The 22818-nt window shown below is 40.9% G+C and overlaps 1 protein-coding gene across 1 annotated transcript in view; it reads left to right on the top strand.

Annotated features, from left to right (window-relative positions):
- LOC114062072 (nck-associated protein 5-like) overlaps positions 1 to 22818 on the top strand; it is a gene marked incomplete at its 3' end in the record, with an annotated part of 231969 nt that overhangs the window by 92197 nt on the left and 116954 nt on the right. The window contains exon 2 of the mRNA XM_027893111.1: positions 8920 to 8993. Within this exon, the coding sequence (XP_027748912.1) occupies positions 8920 to 8993 (74 nt within the window). The remainder of the gene's footprint in view (positions 1 to 8919; positions 8994 to 22818) is intronic.

Here is a 22818-nt window from a genome sequence, read left to right as displayed (position 1 = left end):
GTTCCACTAAATTCAGTGTACCAGGAAGAGGTGGAATGCTGAAAGCAGCTTCTGAGATTTCCTGAGCAAAGTTACCTTATTAACTTGGAGATAAATTTTTCTTGACTATGTATACAACTTGATGATCTTGGAGGTCTTTTCTAACCCAGTTGATTCTATGACTCTATGCATGGGTGAGACATTGCAAACAGGGTCATCAACATAGAGATTCCTTTTCAAAATGTGCTATAGGAAGTTTAAAAAGTTTCCTCCTCTGTGTAAAAAAGTTTGGTGTGGTGGCAGGTGGGCAAAAGAGGGTGGTAGGAGAAAGGAAGCAAAACCTGTCTGGGAAATAGGTTCCAGCCTCCAGCACAGTACCTCACCTCTCTGTTCATCTCCAGATTCCCTGTTTCCCATCCATACAAACACTAAAGGACTGGTAATTCAGCTTTTGCTAAACCCCAGGTTACCCTTGTCCTTAAAACAGGTGTCAGAAGCTGGAAATCCTCAGAACTTTTTCTCACCTTTTTTTTTTTTCCACTGATGATTGGACATATTTTGGGATCACCAGATTGATATGCCTACAGTATTGTGTTGGACTTTTAACCTTATATTTATATATTTTATGTATGTGAAGGGAACTTACAAGAAAGAGGGAGGTGGATTTTTACTAGAGCATGTAGTGACAGGATGAGGGGGAATGGATTCAAACTGAGATTAGATATTAGGAGGCACTGGAACAAGTTACCCCGAGAAGTTGTGGATGCCCCACTCTTGAAAGTGTAAAGGACAGGCTGGATGGAGCTGAGCAACCTGGTCTGGTGAAAAGTGTCCCTGTCCATGGTAGAGGGTTTTGGAACTAGATGGTCTTCAAGATTCCTTCCAAACCAGGCCATTCTATGATTCTATGATAGTATATATAGCGTATATTTTATAGTTTTTACTATGGAATTTTACTGATTGAACTAATGAGCGTCTACTCCTTTTTTATTCAGGTTGTTTTTAAGTAGAAGAAACCCCATATGGAGATAGGCTTGATTTGTGTATATGTACATTGTTCCTCATCAGAAGCTGCCAGAATAAATGTGAGGACAAGTGATAACAAAGCAATTAAAGAAAATGGTAGAGAAAACTTCAGGTGCTGAGGCATTTGTTGTTGGATGGATGACAGTGGTTATTCCAAGTGAGTTAAAAAGTCTGATACATTCCGAGAACGAAGCGTCTTTATCTGTGATTCCCAAACATCTGTAATAACCTTAGAATTCAATTTCCACAACTCTACAATAGATTCTATGAGTGTTTTTTCTATCCTTGTTATAACTGCCTGTCTTCTTTAGACAGTGGGAGTCACATGCAAGTGCCATATGTCTATGTAAGTCAAATGCCTCCCATCAGCAGTTCTTCCATGTGTTGTAGTTAATTTATATTCACAAAAAACATCACAGAAATGATTCAGAAATTGTAATTACTTGGTAATGTCAAAAATTGATTAATTAAATGCTCTAGTGTTTACTCTGCGTTATTATGGCTGCTAACATTTCTGGGCATTTTCGTACAGCATTGGTGTCTTTGCTGGGTGAAGTTTATTAATGTAAATTGGACTTGACATAAACAAGACTACAGCTAATTATTTCATGTAAATATACACACTGCGTAGCAGTAAACTCATAAAATCTGCACATCTTCTTGCACTCCTTTTGTTTTGTTTTGTTTTGAACTCTGAATGTCTGTTTTAGCTATAGCAAATTCCTGTTGCCCCAAATAACACTGAGGCCTTTTCAATTTGTGGAATTGCTGGTTTATGAACTCTTGTGTCACTCTGACACCTCCTTAACTTACACATGGTCATCAATAACTTTTAACAATCAGGAACTGTCACATCTACCACTACACTAAACTTCACGTTGTTTGTTTTGTACTTCACTATATAGAGAGGTTTTATACTCATTGAGAAAAAGAACTTTCCACAGGCTGAGGTAAATGGGAGAGCAGCCCCGAGCCTGTACAGGAGACACCGTCAGGGTGTTTTGATACAACCAACTTGTCCATATTCCTGGCAAAAAGACAGGTTGTTCCAATTTGCTGCTGAAATCTTTGGCTGCTCCAATGCTGCTTCATGATTTTTTGGTAGTCTGGAAGCTCAAAGAGTTCTTGGTGCTTTTTTTTCCTCTGGGACTTGCACAGGTGAGTGCAGCCTGTACTCTGCACCATCATCTGCATTTGTTGTGGTTCTTATTCCCTGCCTATCACCCAGGATCAGGCCCTAACCAGCCACCTGAACCTCACTCACAGTGACACTCAGGATAGATGGGTATCCATGGACATTTGGTCTTTAGGGAGGCTGGTTTTGCCCCAAATATAAATCATTGACATTCACCTGTCGATGCTGTAGGGGACACTTCCTCTTACCTGTTGTTCAAAGAAGCTGTTAATGTGTATTAAAAGCTCCGTGACTTAGAGGATAACTAATAAATGCAAACTTTCTTGCTATGATATCATCCTTTTCTATTTCAAGATGGTTCTAATAAATTCCAGATAATGCTTTGTATTTGCTTTTACTGATTTATGCTTCTTTTGGGGAAAGAAAATCAGCTAAAAATAGCATGGATTTGCCTGTTGGACAAAATATCCAGTTTCCTTTCCTTACATAGCCAAAAAGATTAATTTGCCAGTATTTATTAGAAATGACAAACCTTCCGTAGCAGAGAGATACTTTCAGGCCCCAGGATTGCTAAGTTTTTGGAGTAAAAGGCATTTGTACAAAAAAAATCTGTTTATTTATAACTATCCAAACCAGCCAAGCATCTGGAAATCTGAATGGTGGTGGTGGTGATTCTTGCCAAACCTCCTTGTCTACTAAGGCAGGGAAGAGCCCTTGCAGAATAGTGGTCCTTACAGTTCTCCTGCACATGCCTGCCTGAGCCATGAGGTTTGCTGGTCAAATATGTTTCACTGGAAAACAGAATTTTTTATGGTAATACAGCATAAATGGAAAATAATATAAAACTACAGCATTTTCTCTCCCCATCAGGTATCACTGAGTAGCAGGGTACCCACGTTGTTACACCAGAGCCTGAACTTCTTTAGGGACAAACTCAAATGCAGCGGGGTTCTGTGCACCAGCTGCAGATCTGGATAGCATTCCCTCTGAGAACTGTCCCTGAATCCCTGTATTCAGAGAGCACAGGGTGCAGAATCTGTCTGTCAGTTAACAAGCTTGTGCTATTTCAGGCTTTATTAAACTGCTGCTGTCTCTGGATCGTGCCTGTTAATAGGGTGCAAAGCGGAAGCCAAGCAGCAGCAGCAGGAGGAGGAAAACCCAGCTGATTTTTTACAAAAACAACTGGCTTCAGATGAGTTGGTAAATCAGTTTTAATCACTGCAGCTGAGATGCAATATGAACTGTTCACTGAGGCTTAAATGATTTTGAACAATTAGGAAATTTGCTCAACATATTTATTAAAACAATCATTACTGTTTTTACCATAATGATGTCATGCGCATGAGGGCTCTTGCCAGCCTTCTGCTCCACTGCAGAGGCTCTCAATGTACACTTTCATGTCAGTTATTAATGAAACAGGCAATTTAAATAACATTTTGAAATCAGGTAGGAAAAGAATAAATCAGCAATAATGGCAGTTTTTAGAGATCTTCTTTTCCTAAGCCACACAGTTTTGCTTTCATTGCTATTTAAGACCAAAGGTGAGCAGTCTATCCAGGTGTGGTATTGAAGAGAGTGACAGAGATATTAATCCAAAGAGGTTTTATCTTTTTTTTTGTACCTGATTCATTTTTATCGTGCAGCAGACAGCTCACTCAAATCTCAATTATATTGCTTTCAGACATGAAAAACAGTCCAGGCAAGAATACATTATATAAATATATATATATGTGTCCTCTTAGGCTGCTGGAAAAGAGTCTATTTTCTATCAGAGGTTTATGCAGTGGGATGAAAACAAAAATAAATATCTTACAAAACTTATAATAGTCTCTGAAGTCACGTTTCCTAGATCTAAAGCTTTACCCCAGGGCACTCTTCCAAGATCCTTCAAAAATGACTTGTGTCTCCACACTTAGTGTAACAGCTTATATATCCCCTTTGTTGCTTTGTTAACATCGTTTCCTAATTGCAACAGTCTGCTGTTTGACTGCAGACAGCTTTGTTGTTGTTTGATTTCTAATAACCTTTCCCTGTGAAAATGTGACTTTCTGAACTGTAACAGATGATTGCGGGCTCTCCGTGGAGTTCCCGGTCTCCAGGACTGGACGGCTTCAGACGCTTGGGGGAACTTTTCTATGCGCTTGTTGGGTTGTTCATTTGGTGTTTTTCTCTACTCCCCAGTGCCCAGTGTCTTCCTCTGTGAAGCACAAGAGCCTGAATCCATGCTGGTGCTTTCCTGTCTGGTTCCACATACAAATATTAAGGGAATCAAGGGGTAGTGTAATGGAACAGCACATTAGGACCGTCTGGGCAGTCTGTCCCAACCAAACCAGGAGCAGAATCAGATGAGCCAGAGAGGAATGGGATGTTTCAGGCTCTGCAGGGCTGAAAAGAACATTTACCTCCCAGCCCTGATTCAAAACTGGTCTGCCTAGCCTGTTTCCCAATTTCCCTGTTTTCTGCAAAGCTCAGGCATCCCAGCCATGCACTCAGGGCTGGATGGAAGCTTGAGAGATTGTTCAGGACAAGGAGAGCAGCGGTAAGCAGGCAGCTGCCATATCCCTGCGTGCCTGGATGAGGTGTGTGGGTTTAGGGGAGCTGGGGTGTCCCTGCTGCAGGCTGACCCATTCCCACCCATCCTGCCCACCTCCCCGTGCCCCCTGCCCAGTGCAGCACTGAAGCACATGGTCGCTTCCAGCACGTGAGTAGCCCTATTGAATTAAGTACGTAATCAAGTGATTTGCTGGTATCCTTAATCCTTTTCACATATCGCTAAGCTCATTAAACTCTCTTTGATACCAAGCTGTGCAAGTTCCTTAAGAGAGGCAGAGACTATGAGCTATTTCTTTAGCTTGAATTTATCACCTCCAGCTTCCAGCGAGGGACTCCTGAGCTGCAAGCCTGAGGTTGCTCTAAGGGTTTGCTCTGTAACAATGGATGGGAAAATGTTCTGTGGGCTGTATAATTTTTGATACCCTGCCCAGCATAACAACGTGGATATGCCAGAACAAATACCCACGTAACCAACCAAAATACTGAGCGGTGGATCCTGGGCCTCAGTGTAGGCACTTCATTTCCTTTCTCTTCCTTGTTTTCTCCTGACAGCTGTCCAGTTAACAAAGAAAAGAAAAATAAAAAAACTTAGCAAAGCAATTAGGCACTGCAAAGCGAGATATTTAGTTCTGTCAGAAAACATATTTAGGTGTATTTGTAGGCTTGTGCTTCAGCTCAGACCAGTGATAATTTGAGTAAAGCAATTCTCTAATGCTCTCTAAATTAGATGAGCTGGTATGTGACATTTGCATACCAACCTCTTCTGCATGCCAGAATACATGCAGCTGTTAGAAAAATTTTCTACTGCATTTAAGTGTATTACAAAAGGTTTTTCCTTAAAAGAGTGGAGTTATACGCCATCATAGGATAGAGGAGAAGTGAAATTCTCCCAGCTGGAAGCTAACTAATTGAGAAGAAAAGGGGTAGGTTTCACTCATTATGCTGAAAAGGATTTTTTTTTTGTTTTTTTTTACATCATAAACTCAGTAATCTTGCAAGCTGGGAGGAATTGCTGGAGGTTGGAGTGGGACTCGAAGCAGAGCCAGCGCAGCACAGGCTGCCAAGGTCTGGTCCAATTGTGAATGACAGCATGGATGGCAATTCTACGACCAGTACAATTGCTACGTAATATCATCAAATGTATAAAAACACTCTAATTCAAAGTCTCCAACTTCAGATTAAAAATGCTGCATCATTTTGGAAATGGTGACTTGTCCTTACACAGCCTTACGGCCTCCAGCTCTAGAGGTGCTCAGTGTCCAGCCTTCTAGGGTTAACAGGCAGAATTGTAACCCTCTTTTGAAACCCTGGGGCCACTGTGCTTTAGCAGCCTTTCTCTCCTATTTGATTGATTTGTCTTAATAGTATCTAGTAGAAGCACCAGTTGTGTCTACCCCAGTGATTTTTATCCTTACTCAGTTATTGGATCTCGTGTCTGTTTTGACAAGGAAAAGGTATTTTTCTCATGCATCTGTGAGTCACTTGGATCCTCCTTCCACTAATGCAAACTCCTGCAGTCATATGCTCACATCAGAAAATGAAGGTCCATGTAATTTTTCAGACTCCACAATTAGCCATGCCATTCACAGCCTACATGGTGCAAGCATTTGTCTGACATAGCTCCAAGGAAGACATAAAATACTTATATTACCCCTCTCAATGTGATCTATTGGTTACTGCGAAATGTTGGTACTTTACTGAATTGTGTGTCTTGTCTTTGTGAAAACAGAGTCATAGAATCACATAGGTAGGGAAAGACCTTCAAGGTCATTGAGTCCAACCATAAACAAGTGTGATTACTTTGGGGGTTTACTCACATTTTCTGCTATCACTGAATGTGCCAGGTTATTCTAAATCACAAAGTTGCTGTAAATCTCAAGTGACTGTTTGCTATTTGCTTCACATCGAGAAAATGATGACACTGGGTACTGATCCGGGGATTGCAGAATTTGGCCTTTTGGGAGAGATGAGAACAGAAAAGAGCAGAAACCTGGTCTTAGGAACAGAGATGTCTGAAGCAGATGGCCTGTTTCAGTCACAGCTGGCACATGAGTGTGCCAGAAGAAAGGAGGCACTGCTAACCATGATCTTCTGATCAAATCATGGCTGATTTTTTTACATCACTTTTTCACACTGACAGATCACATACTCCTGAGTTGCAGGTTTTCAAAGAGAAACAGAATAATATTTCTGATTTGCCACAGGAAAAACTCAACATTAAAGCAGAAGTCATACAAAACAAACATGTTGTTTCCTTTTTCCCCATTGTCTTTATTTCTAGGCAGTATTTTTGAGAAAATTGCTTCAGAATGAGTTTTTTACATTATTGTGGTAGAATTATGCAGAATAAAACTGCTGATCCTATCTTTGCCTGTAGGGCAAAGTGCACTGATGAATAAATCAGGAATATTGTTTAATATTACATTAAAAAGATGTAAAGGTATTAATACTAATTTATGCCAGATTCATTGTAGTAAAAAAAAATTAACTAAAAAAGGTAACTTGTTTTAAAGAACTTGGTAGTGCAACTAATCACCATTATTTATTTGTAAGGTATATTTTTGTGAACTCTAATATTGCAGAATGACTTTACTTATATTAGCTTAGAAGAAGCTTGCTGCATAATTGCCACTGAAGTTGATGGTGTTTCTTGGGATTTACATTATTTAATGTTTTCTGAAAGAAATATCTACAAGATACTTCTATTTAGAGCAATTAGAATAAAATTTAAGCTTCAGGCAACCTCAGAGTTTAATGGAAATTTTCACAATATCCAAAGCTTTTCAAGCCATGCAGTTTCAACAGGATATGACTGAGATGCATTTCCACAGGCTCCCCTTACCAGGGACAGATGAGATGCTTTGTGTCATGATAACCTTTGAGGAACCTTTCCCTCTCTCTCTCTCTTGCACTCTCTCAGTCACTCACTAATTCTCTCAAACAAAACAATAAAATAATTACTTGGAATAAAAACTTGGAACAGTTCCAGTCCTGAAAAATAAAGATGTATATTTATTTATAAATTATGATCATTACAATAAGCAAATATTTATCTTCACCTGCAGAAGACATGATGAGGTAGTGTCTCTGGGGTCTGTCTCATATTCCTGGTCATGAAGGTAAATGGCTCAGAAGAACCAACTATTTTGCAACAAAAATCCCTATTTTTACACAAAACAAATAGTAATAGTAAAGAAACAACTACTAACACAAACAAGAACTCGACAAAGTGGTTTTGTGATGAGTCCAAAGGTAAAAGAGTGGAGCTGTAAAAATAGAGCTTTTTTCTCCAGAAAGTGAAGATGGATTCTTTTCCATATAGTACTCCAATACTTGTTATTTCCTAAAGTATGAGGCTTGAGACATAATTTTGCTTTGCTGAGATATTTCAGGAGAGTTATATTATTACTGATAGGCTTTCAGAATAATAGTAACGTGGCTGTGTTGGTACTGCTGTCATACAAATATATCATATCATGGTATTCTGTGGGTTCATTCTGAAATATTTGATATAAATAACACTGATGTTGCCCTCCTCCTGGAAATGAAGTGGCATATTTCTATTACTGACAGATTTCTCTGCTGGGAATAAACATCATCTCTTTGCATCGAGTTTAAAGAATAGGCTTCAATAAGAAAAAAAAATCCAAATTGTTCATCTGATCGAGATTATTTATCAAAAATTTGTCTAGACACAAGTACGGGGCTTTCATATAGCTTATACTGCAAGTTATAGCATCTGAAAAAGTTGAAGTGAAAAATTATATAGGAGCTGAATTATAGCTTCATTTTCAAATAGGGTACATACTATAATATTTTTCATACTGTCCACAAAATAAATATTTGAGTCAAATATTGTTTATTTTGATTTATATCTAAAGTAAGCAAAATGTGCACCGAAACAGTGGCTGCACTGCTAAGAAGTTCTTTTTCAATCTGGAACCAGGGAAGATTATTCTGGGCTTAGATTACGTTGGGATATGCAGTTACATGTTCACTAATTCATTTGTGCTGCTTGTGTATCCTCTGAAAAGTGCACTGGGCTTCTGCCCTATTCACATGGTATGAATCCCAAAGTGGCTTTAATCTAGATTTTTCCATCACTGTGATTTCTATGTACTTTGGATAACTTAGGGATCAAAATGAAAGTGGACTCCACAAACTGACTCGTTTTACAAATGCTTTTGATGTTGAAAAACTAAGCTTTTAATAATTTTTTCATTTAGGAATATATGGACTCCAACAAATACATAGAGCATTTAGTGACTCAGCTGGAAGAACAACGCTGGAATTTATGGAGGCAAGTACTATGCACATACACTTTTATTTATGTTGCTATTTTGGAAAAAAATACTGCATTCCATAGTTTTCATTCTTGAGTTCAAATAAATGATTGGGTATTCAGCTTCTCTGTTTTTTAATTCTTTGCAGACTAGCAAATCTTATTTAATGAAATAAGTAGGGCATCATGCACAAGTTGAATCTTGCCTTTGCTAATCAGGGCAGTTACAAACATGCACAGGTTTCTTCATGTTAAAGCTCCTAAGCAGTGGATGCTAACTCTACTTCAGATTCTTTTAACTGGACTGAATTTAATAAATTGCCTTATATTGTTGAATATAAGCATTTTCACCGAATGACACACAAACTACAGCCAAAACATCAGCACAGCAGCATGAGCAACTGGGAGGTTTTGAAACTAAAATAAACACGGGTTTACAATTTTACGGTGCTCTTGATAGTCCAGATTTTCTATTTCTTCTCTGTTCACGTTGCCCAGAGTTCACCCTGCTTCAAGCAAAGCAGAGTTCACTCGGGTTCAAGCAAACCCACATGCTGGTGGGTGTTTCCATGCTGCCTACAGCAAATTTCTTGACTCCACAAGCACTTCTGCAGATCTCAAACTCTGCAACCCTCTCTAAGTTGGTTCTAAGGCCTTGCAGCCTCGGTGCACTCGCCTGGTCTTGTCGTCTACTCACAGATGGAGGTCCTCAGCTCTTGCAAAAGGGTCCTCTCTTCATTCCAGACATAGTTTCCTCTTTACAGTGGGAATTTTATTGATAAAAGCTAGCAAAGAAATTACCTCATCTTCAGGAGCCTCAGAAGTCTCACAGCCTTAATGAGTTAATTACATCTTGGTAAATTTTAAATTAATTCTTCCAGGCTTTCTATTTGTATAGAATTGTTATTATCATAGCTGGTCTAAAAAGCTCTGCACAATGGCATTTTGCAGCGTTTCCCTGTACTTTGAAGTATTTAGCACCTATTTATTAACTACTCACTATCTCACTTTTTTTTTTTTTTTAGTTATGAGCTTAACTCCTATCTAAGATAACATTTAATACAGAGGAAATAGAATAATACCAGTGATGAAACCCTTTCAACATTCACAGGTTTTTTTTTTTCAAATGTAATATTTAACTTATTTTTTTTCTAAAGAACATATGAGCAGTGGCAATCTTCTTAAATACATAGTCAAATATAAAGTAATCTTTGGGGAATAATTTAATCTTCATACACTGAAGCCTATTTCAACTTAGTTCTGATCAAGGGAGAAATAATGTTTTGTTTGATATTTCAGATGAATGCCTCTCATGTACAAAAAAAACTTAACTTTGCACATGCCAGTACTTGCTGATATGCATCTCACAAACCTATGTGAAATAAAGTAGTATTACGGCATTTACAGCATACAACATTATAATATGGACTAAGTCTCATTCATATGCAAAACTCAGAAAGTTTGTGATTAATTCCTGCTTTTTTTTAAAAAAGTACCCAAAGTAATTGGCACAAAAAAAAAAAAAAATCTAAGTTTTCATTTAAGATTACAGAATTCAGGAGACGAGTTTCGTAAGGATGAAGGTGATAACATTATATGCAGATGACACCACTGGGTTAAATATAAATTAATAATAAAAATTTTAAACATTAAAACATCTTTGAAAAGTAGCAGGGGTGGTGACTTCATTTTATTATGAACAGACATTCAAATGTGTTCTGAAAATTCTGTGGTTTTGGAAAACTCAAAGCAGTAATTTATTTTTAATATTAATTTATTTTCACTCTTCTTTTTGTGGGGTGTTGGCATAAAAAGTTGAGACCTGTAATGAGCATTACAAGAAAAACCCTTCTGGTTTTGCCGGTCTTCTTTGAACACTTTATTTCTCTCTTTTAAATCTCTAAGAAGTTTCACGGCAAGGATTATGCTAATAGCTGGCACTACACAGGGGCAGTGCTCGGCTGTCTATAGCCAGACAGATGTCCTAATAAATCAGCATAGCCCTCTTCTCAGACTTCATTATGCTCTTGATTTGTGACTACCATGATTTTAACCCAGTGGGTCACTGGGCGCTGAACCTGACATTGACCAATAACCCCCACTTTACTCCAGGCGAGCTCATAAAAACGACAGACACAAATTGTGACCATTTAGCTCCTTCAGCATTACTTACAGCCGGGACAGATTTATAGGGGCCAGGCTAAGACAGAGGAGACTAAAGCCGATGTCATGGTGTGCATATCAATTTTACATTTCCTTTACGTTTCCACACGTACAATGGGACCCAAGAAGACATGTGGGGGCCAAAATTTCTTTTCATTTTAGGGGATGACTGTTTATACACGGCATTAGCATCTGCTGTGGAACATTTATTGCTATAATTGCTGTCCCAGGAGAACTGACCATGGTTAGGTCACGTTTTACAGCTTTCTACTAAAGCAGACCTCTAGCCCAGCTTCAGATGTTTTGTCCTTAAAACCTTGACAACGAGCGAAGGTGCCTCACTAGTTTGCGAAGATGCAGACTTCATTAACATAGCTTTTCTTATACTGAACATTTCACAGTAGTTATTTTCACATGAAGAATGATGAAAATGAAGGCATATTTGACTCGTCAGTAGTTCCTCCTTTCTCACGTTTAAACAAAATACATTTATCCAACATTAGACAAATTTGACCTGTCGGTGTAAATCCCCAACATTTATCACTGGATGTGATGCACAATAGTGGTTGTGTATCCCCATGTAACAGTTTGAAAAAAACCCAAAAGGTTATTTTAGATTTCTCTGCCCTATCCCACCTGGAAATAATTTTAAACAGGACAGAACTGGGTCAGGGGTGGGGGATCCCCTTGCAGTGTTGTTCCTTACACGCCCATTTCATGCTTTAGCTCAGCTAATGGGTATTAATATGTATAATTTTTATGGCAGAATCACATGGACAATCAGCATGAAAAGCAAAAATTTGGTCTTGTGATCTTTGCTAATTGACCTTGACAGTAGATAATAATTTTAAAGTCTTGATGCATAGATCAGTGACAGCAATTACTAAGCCTCTTGACAGAAGAAAGAAGTCATATTTCAGCATAGGATGCTTGCCTGAATATGCAAGGCTCAGATCCTGGTCTTAAGACCTTGTCAGGGAATTTTATTAGTAGTGTTACTGGAACCAGGACCAACCCTTTAGTCTTCCTTGGTGAAAGAATGAGAATATGCTACGTTTCAGACATGACCATTATATAATAAATGAATGAAGGCTCAATAGCCCTTTCTTACCTTATTACAGTAATGTAAAACACAGAGGGGAGGAACCAGAAATGTTCATGAGGACTGCATGGCATTTCTCCAGTGCTGTATTTTCAAAAGAGTTTGTCATTTGCTCTGCTTTCATCAGCAGTATTAGCATGCTTCTGTGCTCCTGTTTTTAATGCCTGTGTACTAAAGAGGTGCCAAGTACTAAACAGGTTGCTCTTGCTGTAATCATGAACTTCCACTGGGAGACCATAATTGCTAACAAGCAGAATAGCTCTGCAAGAATTCTTAATGGTGAGCACAGATTAAAATAACAACTGCGATTAGCTTTAAACTGCTTGACTAGAAAAAGACTAATCTTAGGGGAATAAGTTGCATGGCAAACAAATGAAAAACCCTATGTACAATATTACAGTAATGAAGGCTGAGAAAAAACCCCAAATGCTACCCCAGCTAAATAAGGTCATGCTCTGCACAAGTATCATTTTCTTGCCAGGGACTTAGTTACTTGGCCCAAGGGGAATTAAGATCTAAGCAGTTAGGTCTTGGGGCCAAAACCCCATTTTAACCCAGTCTTGGACTTTCTCATAACAAAAGTTGCCTCTGGCCTATGATGCTAATGTGAGTAATAGACTGTATTTGGAATGAATCATCTTCCAAAATTGTTGCTGTAGTCTAAGATCAGTGGGCAGAGATTGGTGTGGTATGGTCAGGTGTGGTAAGAGCATGAGGCTTCTTTCTACTTTGCTTCTTGATCCACCTGTCTGGTCACACCATCTTGGTAATGGATAAAGCCAGTAAAAAGCTGTTTTGTGCTATTAGCCATCAACACCTGTCTCTCATCTCTTTATCAGCCCTTTGTTTTGATGGACTGGTGTTTTGTTGTGATTTTTTCCCCCCCTACATCTCTACAGCACCTCTGGATATATATGATAAGTTTGTAAAATTCATCAAAACACTGAGTATTCCTTTTAGCTTCCTTAGTATTTGTAGCTGAACCTGACAAGAGTAGAGTTGTTGGGCAATTAGGGATCACTCAGTCACCACAGGCACTCAGATGCTTCCAACTAGCATTATAACATCATATACATCTCTCTGAAGCTGAGGCTTCTGATTTGAGACATTATGTGTGAAAAACCACACCAAAATGTAGATTAAAATCATATAAGGCTTCCAAGTCTTGTAACAGAGCTCACAGTACTGCTTCAGACAAACATTTCTACCAGGGATTAGTGTTTAAATATGCACATGAAGACACCTATTAAAAATGTATCTGATTTTTGGCCAAATGGGCTTTTCTTTAGCTGAGTGTAAATGTGGATGGTTCAGTGAGCAGTGCAGATGTAGTTACAGGCCACAAAAAGCACTGCCATTGTACTATCTGTGAATGAGAACTGCTCACTTCCCTCGGCTCCCCGGTACAACGCCCATCTCGCACCACACTTGCTAAAGATACTCCTTCAGGACTACACTGGGTAAGGGTGAATAACAAACGGAGAGAGAAGCAAAGTTTTTACTGTTTGCCTTATAAATTGTATTTTTAATAGGATCATAGAAAAGTAAGAGAGGATAGCTTGAAGATTACAAATGAACCTGATGGACTAAGCCCGCTATAAATATTGAATATTTAACCAAGGGAAAAGGCTGGATAGCTGCTTGACCACTTGTTGCTGTTGCAGTAGAAGCAGTGCATATTTGAGTATAATTTATCTCAGTGTTCAAATCAAGACTGATTACTGTCTTTCAGACAAATGTAGATGCCTCACAGAAGTTTACACCTGTTCAAATTTTTTATTAGCTCCACTAATTAGTCATATAAAATAATTGTCCTCATCTGAATAAAGTTGATAGTAATTTTATGTGCGGCTCTTTACCTCGTCAGTAAGTAAATCTCTTTCCACAGTGAGTCACTTTAACTCTGACAGGGCATATTTTTGTGAAGTATTTACTAAGCTGACTTAAAATTAAGCTCAACTCAATGTGCTGTGGTATATGAGAAATATGACCTGAAATGACTTTGGCATTATACAGTCATAGCAAGTATTAATTTTAAAGAACATGACTCTCACCTGTTTCCTTTAATTGGAAAAAACTCCCATTAACACGTCCATCAGTGCTGCATGAGTCAGGAGTGAAGAGTCAAGCCTCAGTTATTAAAGTCATTACGTAAAGGACTGGGAACCATCTGAACCGAAAACACTCTTGATACAAGCAAATAACTCTGTATCTGTGCTAAATTACCCAGATTTTAAAACTGCAGGCAAAAGATGGAAAAGAGGTCGTCAAAAAGTAACTTCATATGGCTGTGTTTATAAAATTAAATAAATTAACCAATGTTAAATTTTTAAATCTTAATAACATTCTGTAATTAATTAGGGAATGGGGTATTTTTGCACAGATGCATGCTTGTCATAATAGTGAGACTGCTGGAGCCACGAATTGATTTGTTTCTCTTAAATTATAAAATAGAAGGCCTTGAGCAAAATATATTCTTTAGATATATTCGGTAGAATAAGGATCCCAAATGTTCCCTACCAAGTTGAAAGGAAAAAAAAACTCCAGCAGGGAAGTATGTGGAAGGTCTATTTGGCATATGGGTGTTTGTTAAAAGCAAAATGCATGAACAGCCCAGAGTAAATTAGATCCTCATTTGTATGCTGGGAAATGAAATGTATAATCCCGGCATGGTTCCGCGTTTGTTTTAGGGGTTTTTTTTATAAGAACAAACCCTTTTGTGTATGCAGATATACATATTACTGAAGTGGCTATTTAGGGTTAGGGGGGGAAAAAAGTGCTTTGAGGTGATTTTATCTGCAGCTAAGTGTAAGTGGCAGGGTTTTTCTCTGCGTCCCCTGCTGTTCAGGGTAGCTCAGGTAGCAGCACCAGGCACGCCACGGACGCGCTGTGCAACTGCTGCGTCTCCGCGTGGGGGAACATGGGCTGACCCCAAAGTCTGGCCTTGTGGGGAAACCTTGGGGCACCTGCTCATCTGAAACATCGCACTGCCCAGTTCTCAGATATGAAACCAATTAATAGATCAACGTAACGACCTACGGGAAATGAATACGTAATTACCGGATGTTGGTGCTCTGAGATTGTCTAGTCCTGTTTTAAAAATCAAACTTTTCCAAATGGAAACTATCTGTAGTTTCTCTTTATTATTTAATGTTGTTTATTCTTCCACTAATGTCTTTGCACAGCCATGTTTATCCAAATTGGATCATATTTCACTCCTCAGATAATCCCAATTATTTTATGGGCATTATTCACAGAGCAAAGAATAATTCATATGAATAACAGTGACTTTTCCCTGAAGTCCTCTCTAAAACTGACCAACTGTATCTTTACACAGAGGCCTGGTTCCTATTTGGCAGAGGAAAACCTATGGATTTACATCAAGGCAACAACTGAGAATATGGGCTCTTATAAAAACAGGATGTCAAAATGCATTATAGAAATAAGCAGTGCACAGACACAGGCTGTGAGATGTGGTTTTAGATGGGGCAGTGGATTTATGGAAGAAGAAATGGAGAACTTATGAATTTGTTATTTTTAAGGAATGGTTCCTCACTGATCTGTTTCACTAATAAAGTCTACAAACAGGGCAGTCCTGATGGCAGATGCAGAAGAGGCCAGGGAGAAATTGTATATGAAGTCATGCAAGCTGGGTTAGCACCTTTCCCTGTAAATCGGTTTAACCCATGAAAGAGAAGTTAAATAATCAAGTTCAACATTTCTATTTCATTCTGTAATGGTCAACCTTTTTTTTTTCCTAAATTACATTAAAGCAAGAGTTTTAAGACCCCAAGTGAGAACAGGGCCTCATTGTTCCACACAAAGTGAGAAATGGTTTTCATCTCCTCAGCCTCAAGGATGAAACAAGAAATAGGGTAATTCCCTTTTAATAGAGAAAAAAATAATTGTCAGCCTGTTCACTCCAGTCTGAGGGATGAAGTTCCTCTATCAGTGCTTGGATCTTTAAAAGGTTTTATGGCTTAAAACATGATGATGGTAATCTTATCCCATGTTCTGTGACGGATTGATGTTTTCTTGTGTCTACAGTTCACAATATGATGGGGAGACCTTTCTGTGGAAGTGTCCTCTGCAATTCCTGTCCTTGGCCCTTGTCACTCCACAGTATGAAGTAAATGATCAAGGGATGGGTAGTGGCAAGGGAAGAAGGAGAGAAGGGCTGTGCTCTGTTCTCCTGAGGCAGTTTATTTTAAAATACATTGATGTCTCTGTGCTGATAGAATGGTTTTTAAGATAGAGAAAAACATGGATGTAGATCCTGTGTCATCTGGCTGGGCCTATTACAGGAAAAGTATTGATGGAGTTGAAAGCAGGACACCTGTGCAACCAAAATATTGCTTTGACATCACCTCTTCCTGCTATTTAATGTTAAGCTTGCATTGATCTGTCCATCCACTGTCATCTTCCTGCTTTCTACTGTGACAGTCAGCACCTCTGTCCAGGCTTCGTGTGTGCTTGGCACCTAAAGATCCAGGAGTACTGGGGTATAGTTTTTCAGAAGTGGGTTTTATATCTGTAGCTAGCCTTACCCAGGAGGCTCACCTCACCTCCTGCTTAGCCCCAATGCTGACTGTAATCAGGCTGGAAGAGCTGGGGGAGGTACTTCACAGTTTTCTGAAAGTTTCCCTGAATTCTGTAGGACTTGGCTGGCTTCCTGTTCACACATGGTGCAGGAGATTCAAGGTGTGCTTCCTATCAATTCTGCCTGCCATATGAAGCCATTTTTATGTTAACAAATTAAATTTTCCATTGCTTCATTTGCTAATGAAAGGACATAATTATGTTACAGAATCACAGAATATTTTGAGATGGAAGGGACCCACGAAGATCATCGAGTCCAACTCTTATATAGCAACCCAGATCTTGTGATATCACCCATTCACTTTTTTCTTTAAATTTTAATCAGGAGTAAGTTCCAACACATTCTGCTCTAGGAAAAATATTGCGCATTTATAGCATAAACCTGTATAAACATTATTGTAACAGGTTCCACCAGGGACAAGGTTTCAAATATAAGGCAGCATTCATCACATATTAAAGACCTGAGCATATTTTTTTCCTACTTAAATCAGCATAGCTCAGAATTTTCAGTCTCTTGCTTATGTAGATATTCCCCTGAGATTTAAAAAAATAGGAAAAGCTTGCAAAATACAGGCCCTTTAGTTTTATTACTACCTGATTAGCTAAGCAAAATCTAGAAAGTATAACTTAAATAAGCAAAAAATAGAAACCCCAGATTTATCTCCAGAAAATGCTTAGCAGTAAGGACATGCCAGGTTTTCCAGGATATTTAGCTTGCTTTGACTTTAATGATGGCAGAGGGAGAAGCATATCTGCTTCCACATGCTGCCAGAATTGGCATGTGCTTGCACTGCCCAGTACTGAGGAAGTTTGACGCCACCTCACAAATTATTTCCAGTGCAGTTCCTGATAATGCTAGAATAAATACATTACTGTTTTTCATTCAGTAGATTCTTAGTCCTCTACCAGGCAAGTCGAGAGCCTCTTAAGACCTTTTGAGAGAAACAAGAGAACCACATATGGCGTGGTTCCTGCAAGGCTTCCTGTATTTTTATGATCTTCCACTCTTCCTGACTGGGAAAGAGAGATCAAATGCAATGGAAGAACCTATCTTCCTGCAGAGCCCTGGGAGAGATTGGTCCAGAAACACGCATCAGAGGTTGTAAACACTCTCAATTCTTCTTCTCTTCTTCTCTAATCACTATTATAAATGTTTGAAAAAATGGCCAAATGTTGTCCTTCTCCCTGTGACAGTAATGACAGGATTTCTTTTCACTTCTGTCCTGCGATGTGGAAATGTGAAGTGGCAGCACTTGACCCTGTATTCAGCCAATTCAAAAGATACTCATAATTCCCATGAAGGAATTGTAAACTTCCATTGAGACTCACAGAGAACTTTCATGAAGTCCTTCTTAGGATGAACAGGCCCATTAGCAGCAGGACCTGACAGTAACAGATGTCAGCACAAGGCAGCAGCCGGACTGCACGCCCTCCTGTAGTCCTGCTTACCTATCTGTCCTGGGAAATTCCAACATGGTTGTTGGGGACCAGTTTATTCTGGAACCTCTCCCAAGTGATGGACTTTTTCTGCCAGCACAGGGCACTCCATGAGTGTCCCTGTCAGCTCCTATTGCACAGCTTTTTGTGCAGTAGCCTGGCCTGGCAGCTTTCCCAGATGTGCGGGCAATCGTCCCCATATCTGAATGGAAGTCCCAAAAAGGGCAGTGCTGCCTCAGGTCTCACTGAACAGTGCCCTGTGTCAGGCTGAAAGAGCAACTGTTTCTATAAATGACGTCAGTTCACGCGATTTCTACTCCACTCATGTTTAACAGGGTTTTGGAACACCACTAGTGTTAAGTGCCAGCAACCTTCTGGTAGAATATCTGAAAGTCTAATATTACATCACCCATACACAGCTTCAGCCCTGTGTAAGCAAATAAATCACTATTAATAAAAGGACAAGAAGTGAGTAAAACTTAATAACTGCATTTCTGGAGGTTTCTATCTACCCAGGTTCTTAAGTATGAAGTTTCTCTGTGAAGCAGAGACTGTCTTAAAGGTTACATGGTTATTTTGACATTATTGATTACTGTGCAAATCAGTCACTTCCAACCTGTCAACATGCCTATTCTTTCCCAAGTCTCTCCCATTTGAAAGAGCTGCAAAATGCAACAGTGAGCAGTGGTACATCACCTCCACATGTTCGTTATGCCAATTGAGAATCAGAAGTCAGTATAGGAAGTATCTGTCCCTTCAGTAGTAATTTGGTGTCTCTGAGAAAATTAAAAAATTCAGCTGTTAGGTAGTTTTATTTAAAGCTATGGCTACCAGTAATGTATCAAGCCACTGCTATCATCTACTTCCTTTTAGTGTTTTGAAGTATGAGCACTGCATTTTTTGTATCACTCTGAAGCAAGGGTAAGCCAAGTCATGAATTTTGTTTGAAGACTGGTGTATAATCTTGTAAATGTCTATGCTAGAAGAAATTGGGCAGGCCTAGGGACAAGAAATAATTAATGATTTGGAACATGTTCTTATTGCTGTGTATGAAACCGAGATACTATTAATCTTAAAGAGACACAGAAGAACAGTATCTCAGCTGTCAGACATAGTACAGCTCAATATGCATAAAAACGCTTTCAAGTTGTAATTATAGCTTTAAGTTGTAGATAAATACTGGTTCTTTTTAATTCTAAATCACTTCAAGTTACCGAGTAGGAGACCAATTCTGTCACTCTTGATTTCAGTGGATGTAAACTCAGGCCTGAAAATAATTAAAGAACTGGCAAATTTTTTTTTTTCATTCCTTCAGTCCTGGTCAATCCAGCAGATTTGGTGAAACCATTCCATGACTTCAATGGGAATTCAGGAAAGGAAAATCATGGAAAGATAAATATGGTCTTTAAATAAAAGCTTTCTATGCAAAAATTTATAAACAAATAGAAAGATTTTTGACTAGAGTAAGGTCGTACGTTAAGTAGTACCACACCTAGGAAGGGACCATAATTATGCCAGTGATTTTATTGCATATTGAATACCAGTTGCAGTTCCGGTCCTCCACTTCAGAAAAGGTGAAACAGAACTGGAGGAGTTCAGAGGAGGGCAGGAAAGGGTAATCAGAAGCACGAGATGGTTTTCATTTATGGAACAACTATGATTCTTCAGTCTGAAGCAGTAACTTAGGCAGGGGAATGACAGAGCTAAAACGTGAGCAGCATGGAGAGGAGCTGACTGTCTGCTGCTTCTTTCAATGCAAGAAATACAGGATACCGGATGAAAGTAACAGGCAGCACATTGAAAAACAAATGAAAGGAAGAGATTTTTCATGTAAACAAGGATCAGAACATCTGCGACAGGATACCATAGACTTTTAAAGTGTCTGTGAGTTCAGTTGGAGATTGGACAGTCATGGAAGAAAGCTACTGAGATGTGCTGAATGCTCAGAGGGCAAGCTTGGGTCAGGAGATCCTTGAGCTCCCAGGTGGCTGGAGAGTGGCAAAGTGATGTATCTTTCCCAGGGTATTTGGGGTTTGCCATTCAAGAGAAATGAGACTGAGCTACACAGACCTTCTGGGTACATCCAGTACAGCCACTTGTATGTTAGCCAATTCTTAAAAATCATTTAGCATTCACAGTCTCAATCACTAATTAGAAAGGAATCTGGGTAGGTAGTTTAGGTTGTCTGTGGAAGCAACAGGCATTACAGTCTGGCTAAATTTTATTGGGATATTATTTTTTCCATTTAAGCAGAAAATTAACATATTTTAATTGCAATAGTTAAAACTGGCTCTTACATAGTTGCTCAAGGTGTTTCCCCGCACAACAAAGCAATTAAAACACATCAGCAGACATTATTTCTGTACTGTGAGACTTGCAGAGGATCATGGTTTAAGCGGTGAAACCCTGTTCAAATGGAGAGTAAGGATCCATTTGGAACCCCCAAATTCTACTGGATTTGGGGATGACCTCTTATCTGCCACTATGCCCAGTTCCCATCTCATTGCAGTTTTCTGTCACAGAGTTTTGTTGTAATAACTTACTATGATTCACAGTGTAGTACATGGAATTAAACCCAAGAACTTTGTGTAGCTTGGGACTTTAGATTAGCCCACAGAAAACTGAACGACTGAGTCTCAGCAGAAGAGCAAGGTGCCTGTCTAAGCTGCTGTCCTGTAAAGGACAAACTTATAAGTTTGACAGATTCAAGTAATTTTGGAGGTTCCCATTCTACACGGGAAAAAGGAATTGCCATCCTGGAAGAAAATCTGCATTAACAGACCTAGTTATGGGTTTATTCAAGACACCACTGCCATATATTTGGCTTCAAAGATTGTTCTGTGTTCTTCCACAGGAGTAGGTTCCTTCCGGCACACCCTGCACTGTCTTCAGCCACAGCCAATCCGTTAACTAAAACCTGAGCATTTTCCAATGATTTACTTGTTGAGAGTGTATCACTCCTCTGCTTGGAAACCTCCAAATTTGAAATCCAGAAAACTTCTGCCACTTTCATTCTTGAAGCTTGACCTCTCCACTACTTTTTTCTCTGATTCACAAACACAGCTCTACCCCTTGATTCTTGTCTCAGCATCATATATGAGGATTCCTGCAGTCTCCTTATTCCAGTGTACCCACTATCTCTCATTTGCATCATCTCAGGGTTTCTCACCTTGTTTTCAAGACCTGTCTCATGCTTTTTCTAGGTAAACCAGGAAATCCTTCCTGAATTCTTGCTCACTCTACACTTAGGTTCTCTTACACATACCATGTCTACAAATAACCAGATCATGTGTCAGTCAGATCTCTTGTAACCAGGAAACATTTTTTACTTGCAATTTTTGACTATCAGATGCCAAGGCTTTCAGTGATTCTTTTGGAACTGTTTTTTTCTTACAACATGAGGTTTAAGAGCGTGCTGTGCATGCCTGCGAATCTCTATCCACCTGAAGTCTTCTACCTGCGTGTCGCACACCAGGCCCTCAGTAGCCCCAGGGCCAGGGGCCTCGCTGGGTACATCCAGTCCCTTGGCACGTCCCAGGTCATCGTCTTGGCGGTTCCACCACTCCGCGTGCCCTCTCTCCTAAATCTCGAGGACAGCAGGGACAGTAGGAGCTCGAGATGCGCGTTTCACTCTGGGCTTCATCAGGGTTGCGGAGTGAGGGTTTTTCTCCATGAGGGGCTGCGCTGCTCGGACCCGTGGGCACAGGGGCCGGAGCCGCCGGGACGACGCTGCGCGGCGTCCGGACACCCCGTCCCGGTCCCCGGGCAGCCCCCGCCCGCCGCCCCCAGCCTGAGGGCATCCGGGGGCCGCCGCAGACAATGGCCCGGCCTCCCCCACCCCCCCGCCGCGGCGAGCCCCTGCTGCCGCCGCAGATTTGCCGGAGCCATTCAGTTGCGACCGATTGCGATCGCGGCAGATGGGCTGGATCTGACAGCCCCGCTCCTCCGCGGGGCCGGGGGCGGAGGGGCCCGGCCGCCTCGCTCCCCGCCCCGCCGAAAGTGCCACCCCGGGCACCCGCCCGCCCGCCCTCCCCAGGCACATGTTACGCGTCCCGCGGCTGCGGCGGCAGCGGCAGGAGAAGCCGCCGCGGCGGAACAAAGCGGAGCAGCAGAGCGGCGGCGGCGGGGCGGCCGGCCCAGGGGGCGGCAGCCGCTCTGCCCAGGCGGGGGGCGGTGGCGGGGGGCTCTCCGGTCCTCCGGGACGCGCGGCCCCCGCCCGCCGCAGGATGCTCCACCGCCCACCAGGTAAGGCGCGGCCGCGCCCGCCCCCCCCATCCTATCCCTCCCATCCCTCCCTCACCTGCCCGCCGCGCCTCCTGCCCGCCCCGCCGCCGTCTCCTCCCCTTCCCCAGCGGCCCCTCGCCCGCCCCGGCGGCACTCATCGTTCCCCCGCCCGGGGGCTGTGAGGGGCTGTGAGGGGCCGTGCGGAGCCGGGCGCGGCCCGCGGGCGGGGGGAGGCACCTGCCGCCCCATCCCGCCGCCGGCCCGGCCTCCTGCCCGCCCCGCCGGCCGCGCCGCATCCAGCGCCGGGAGGATGGCCGG

This window comes from Empidonax traillii, unplaced genomic scaffold (genome assembly GCF_003031625.1).
Source record: "Empidonax traillii isolate 1590-97213 ecotype Southwest subspecies unplaced genomic scaffold, ASM303162v1 scaffold381:size621868, whole genome shotgun sequence".
In the NCBI taxonomy this organism is placed as follows: domain Eukaryota; kingdom Metazoa; phylum Chordata; class Aves; order Passeriformes; family Tyrannidae; genus Empidonax; species Empidonax traillii.
Note: the sequence above shows the minus strand (reverse complement) of the source record. Positions and strands in the feature narration are given on the sequence as shown.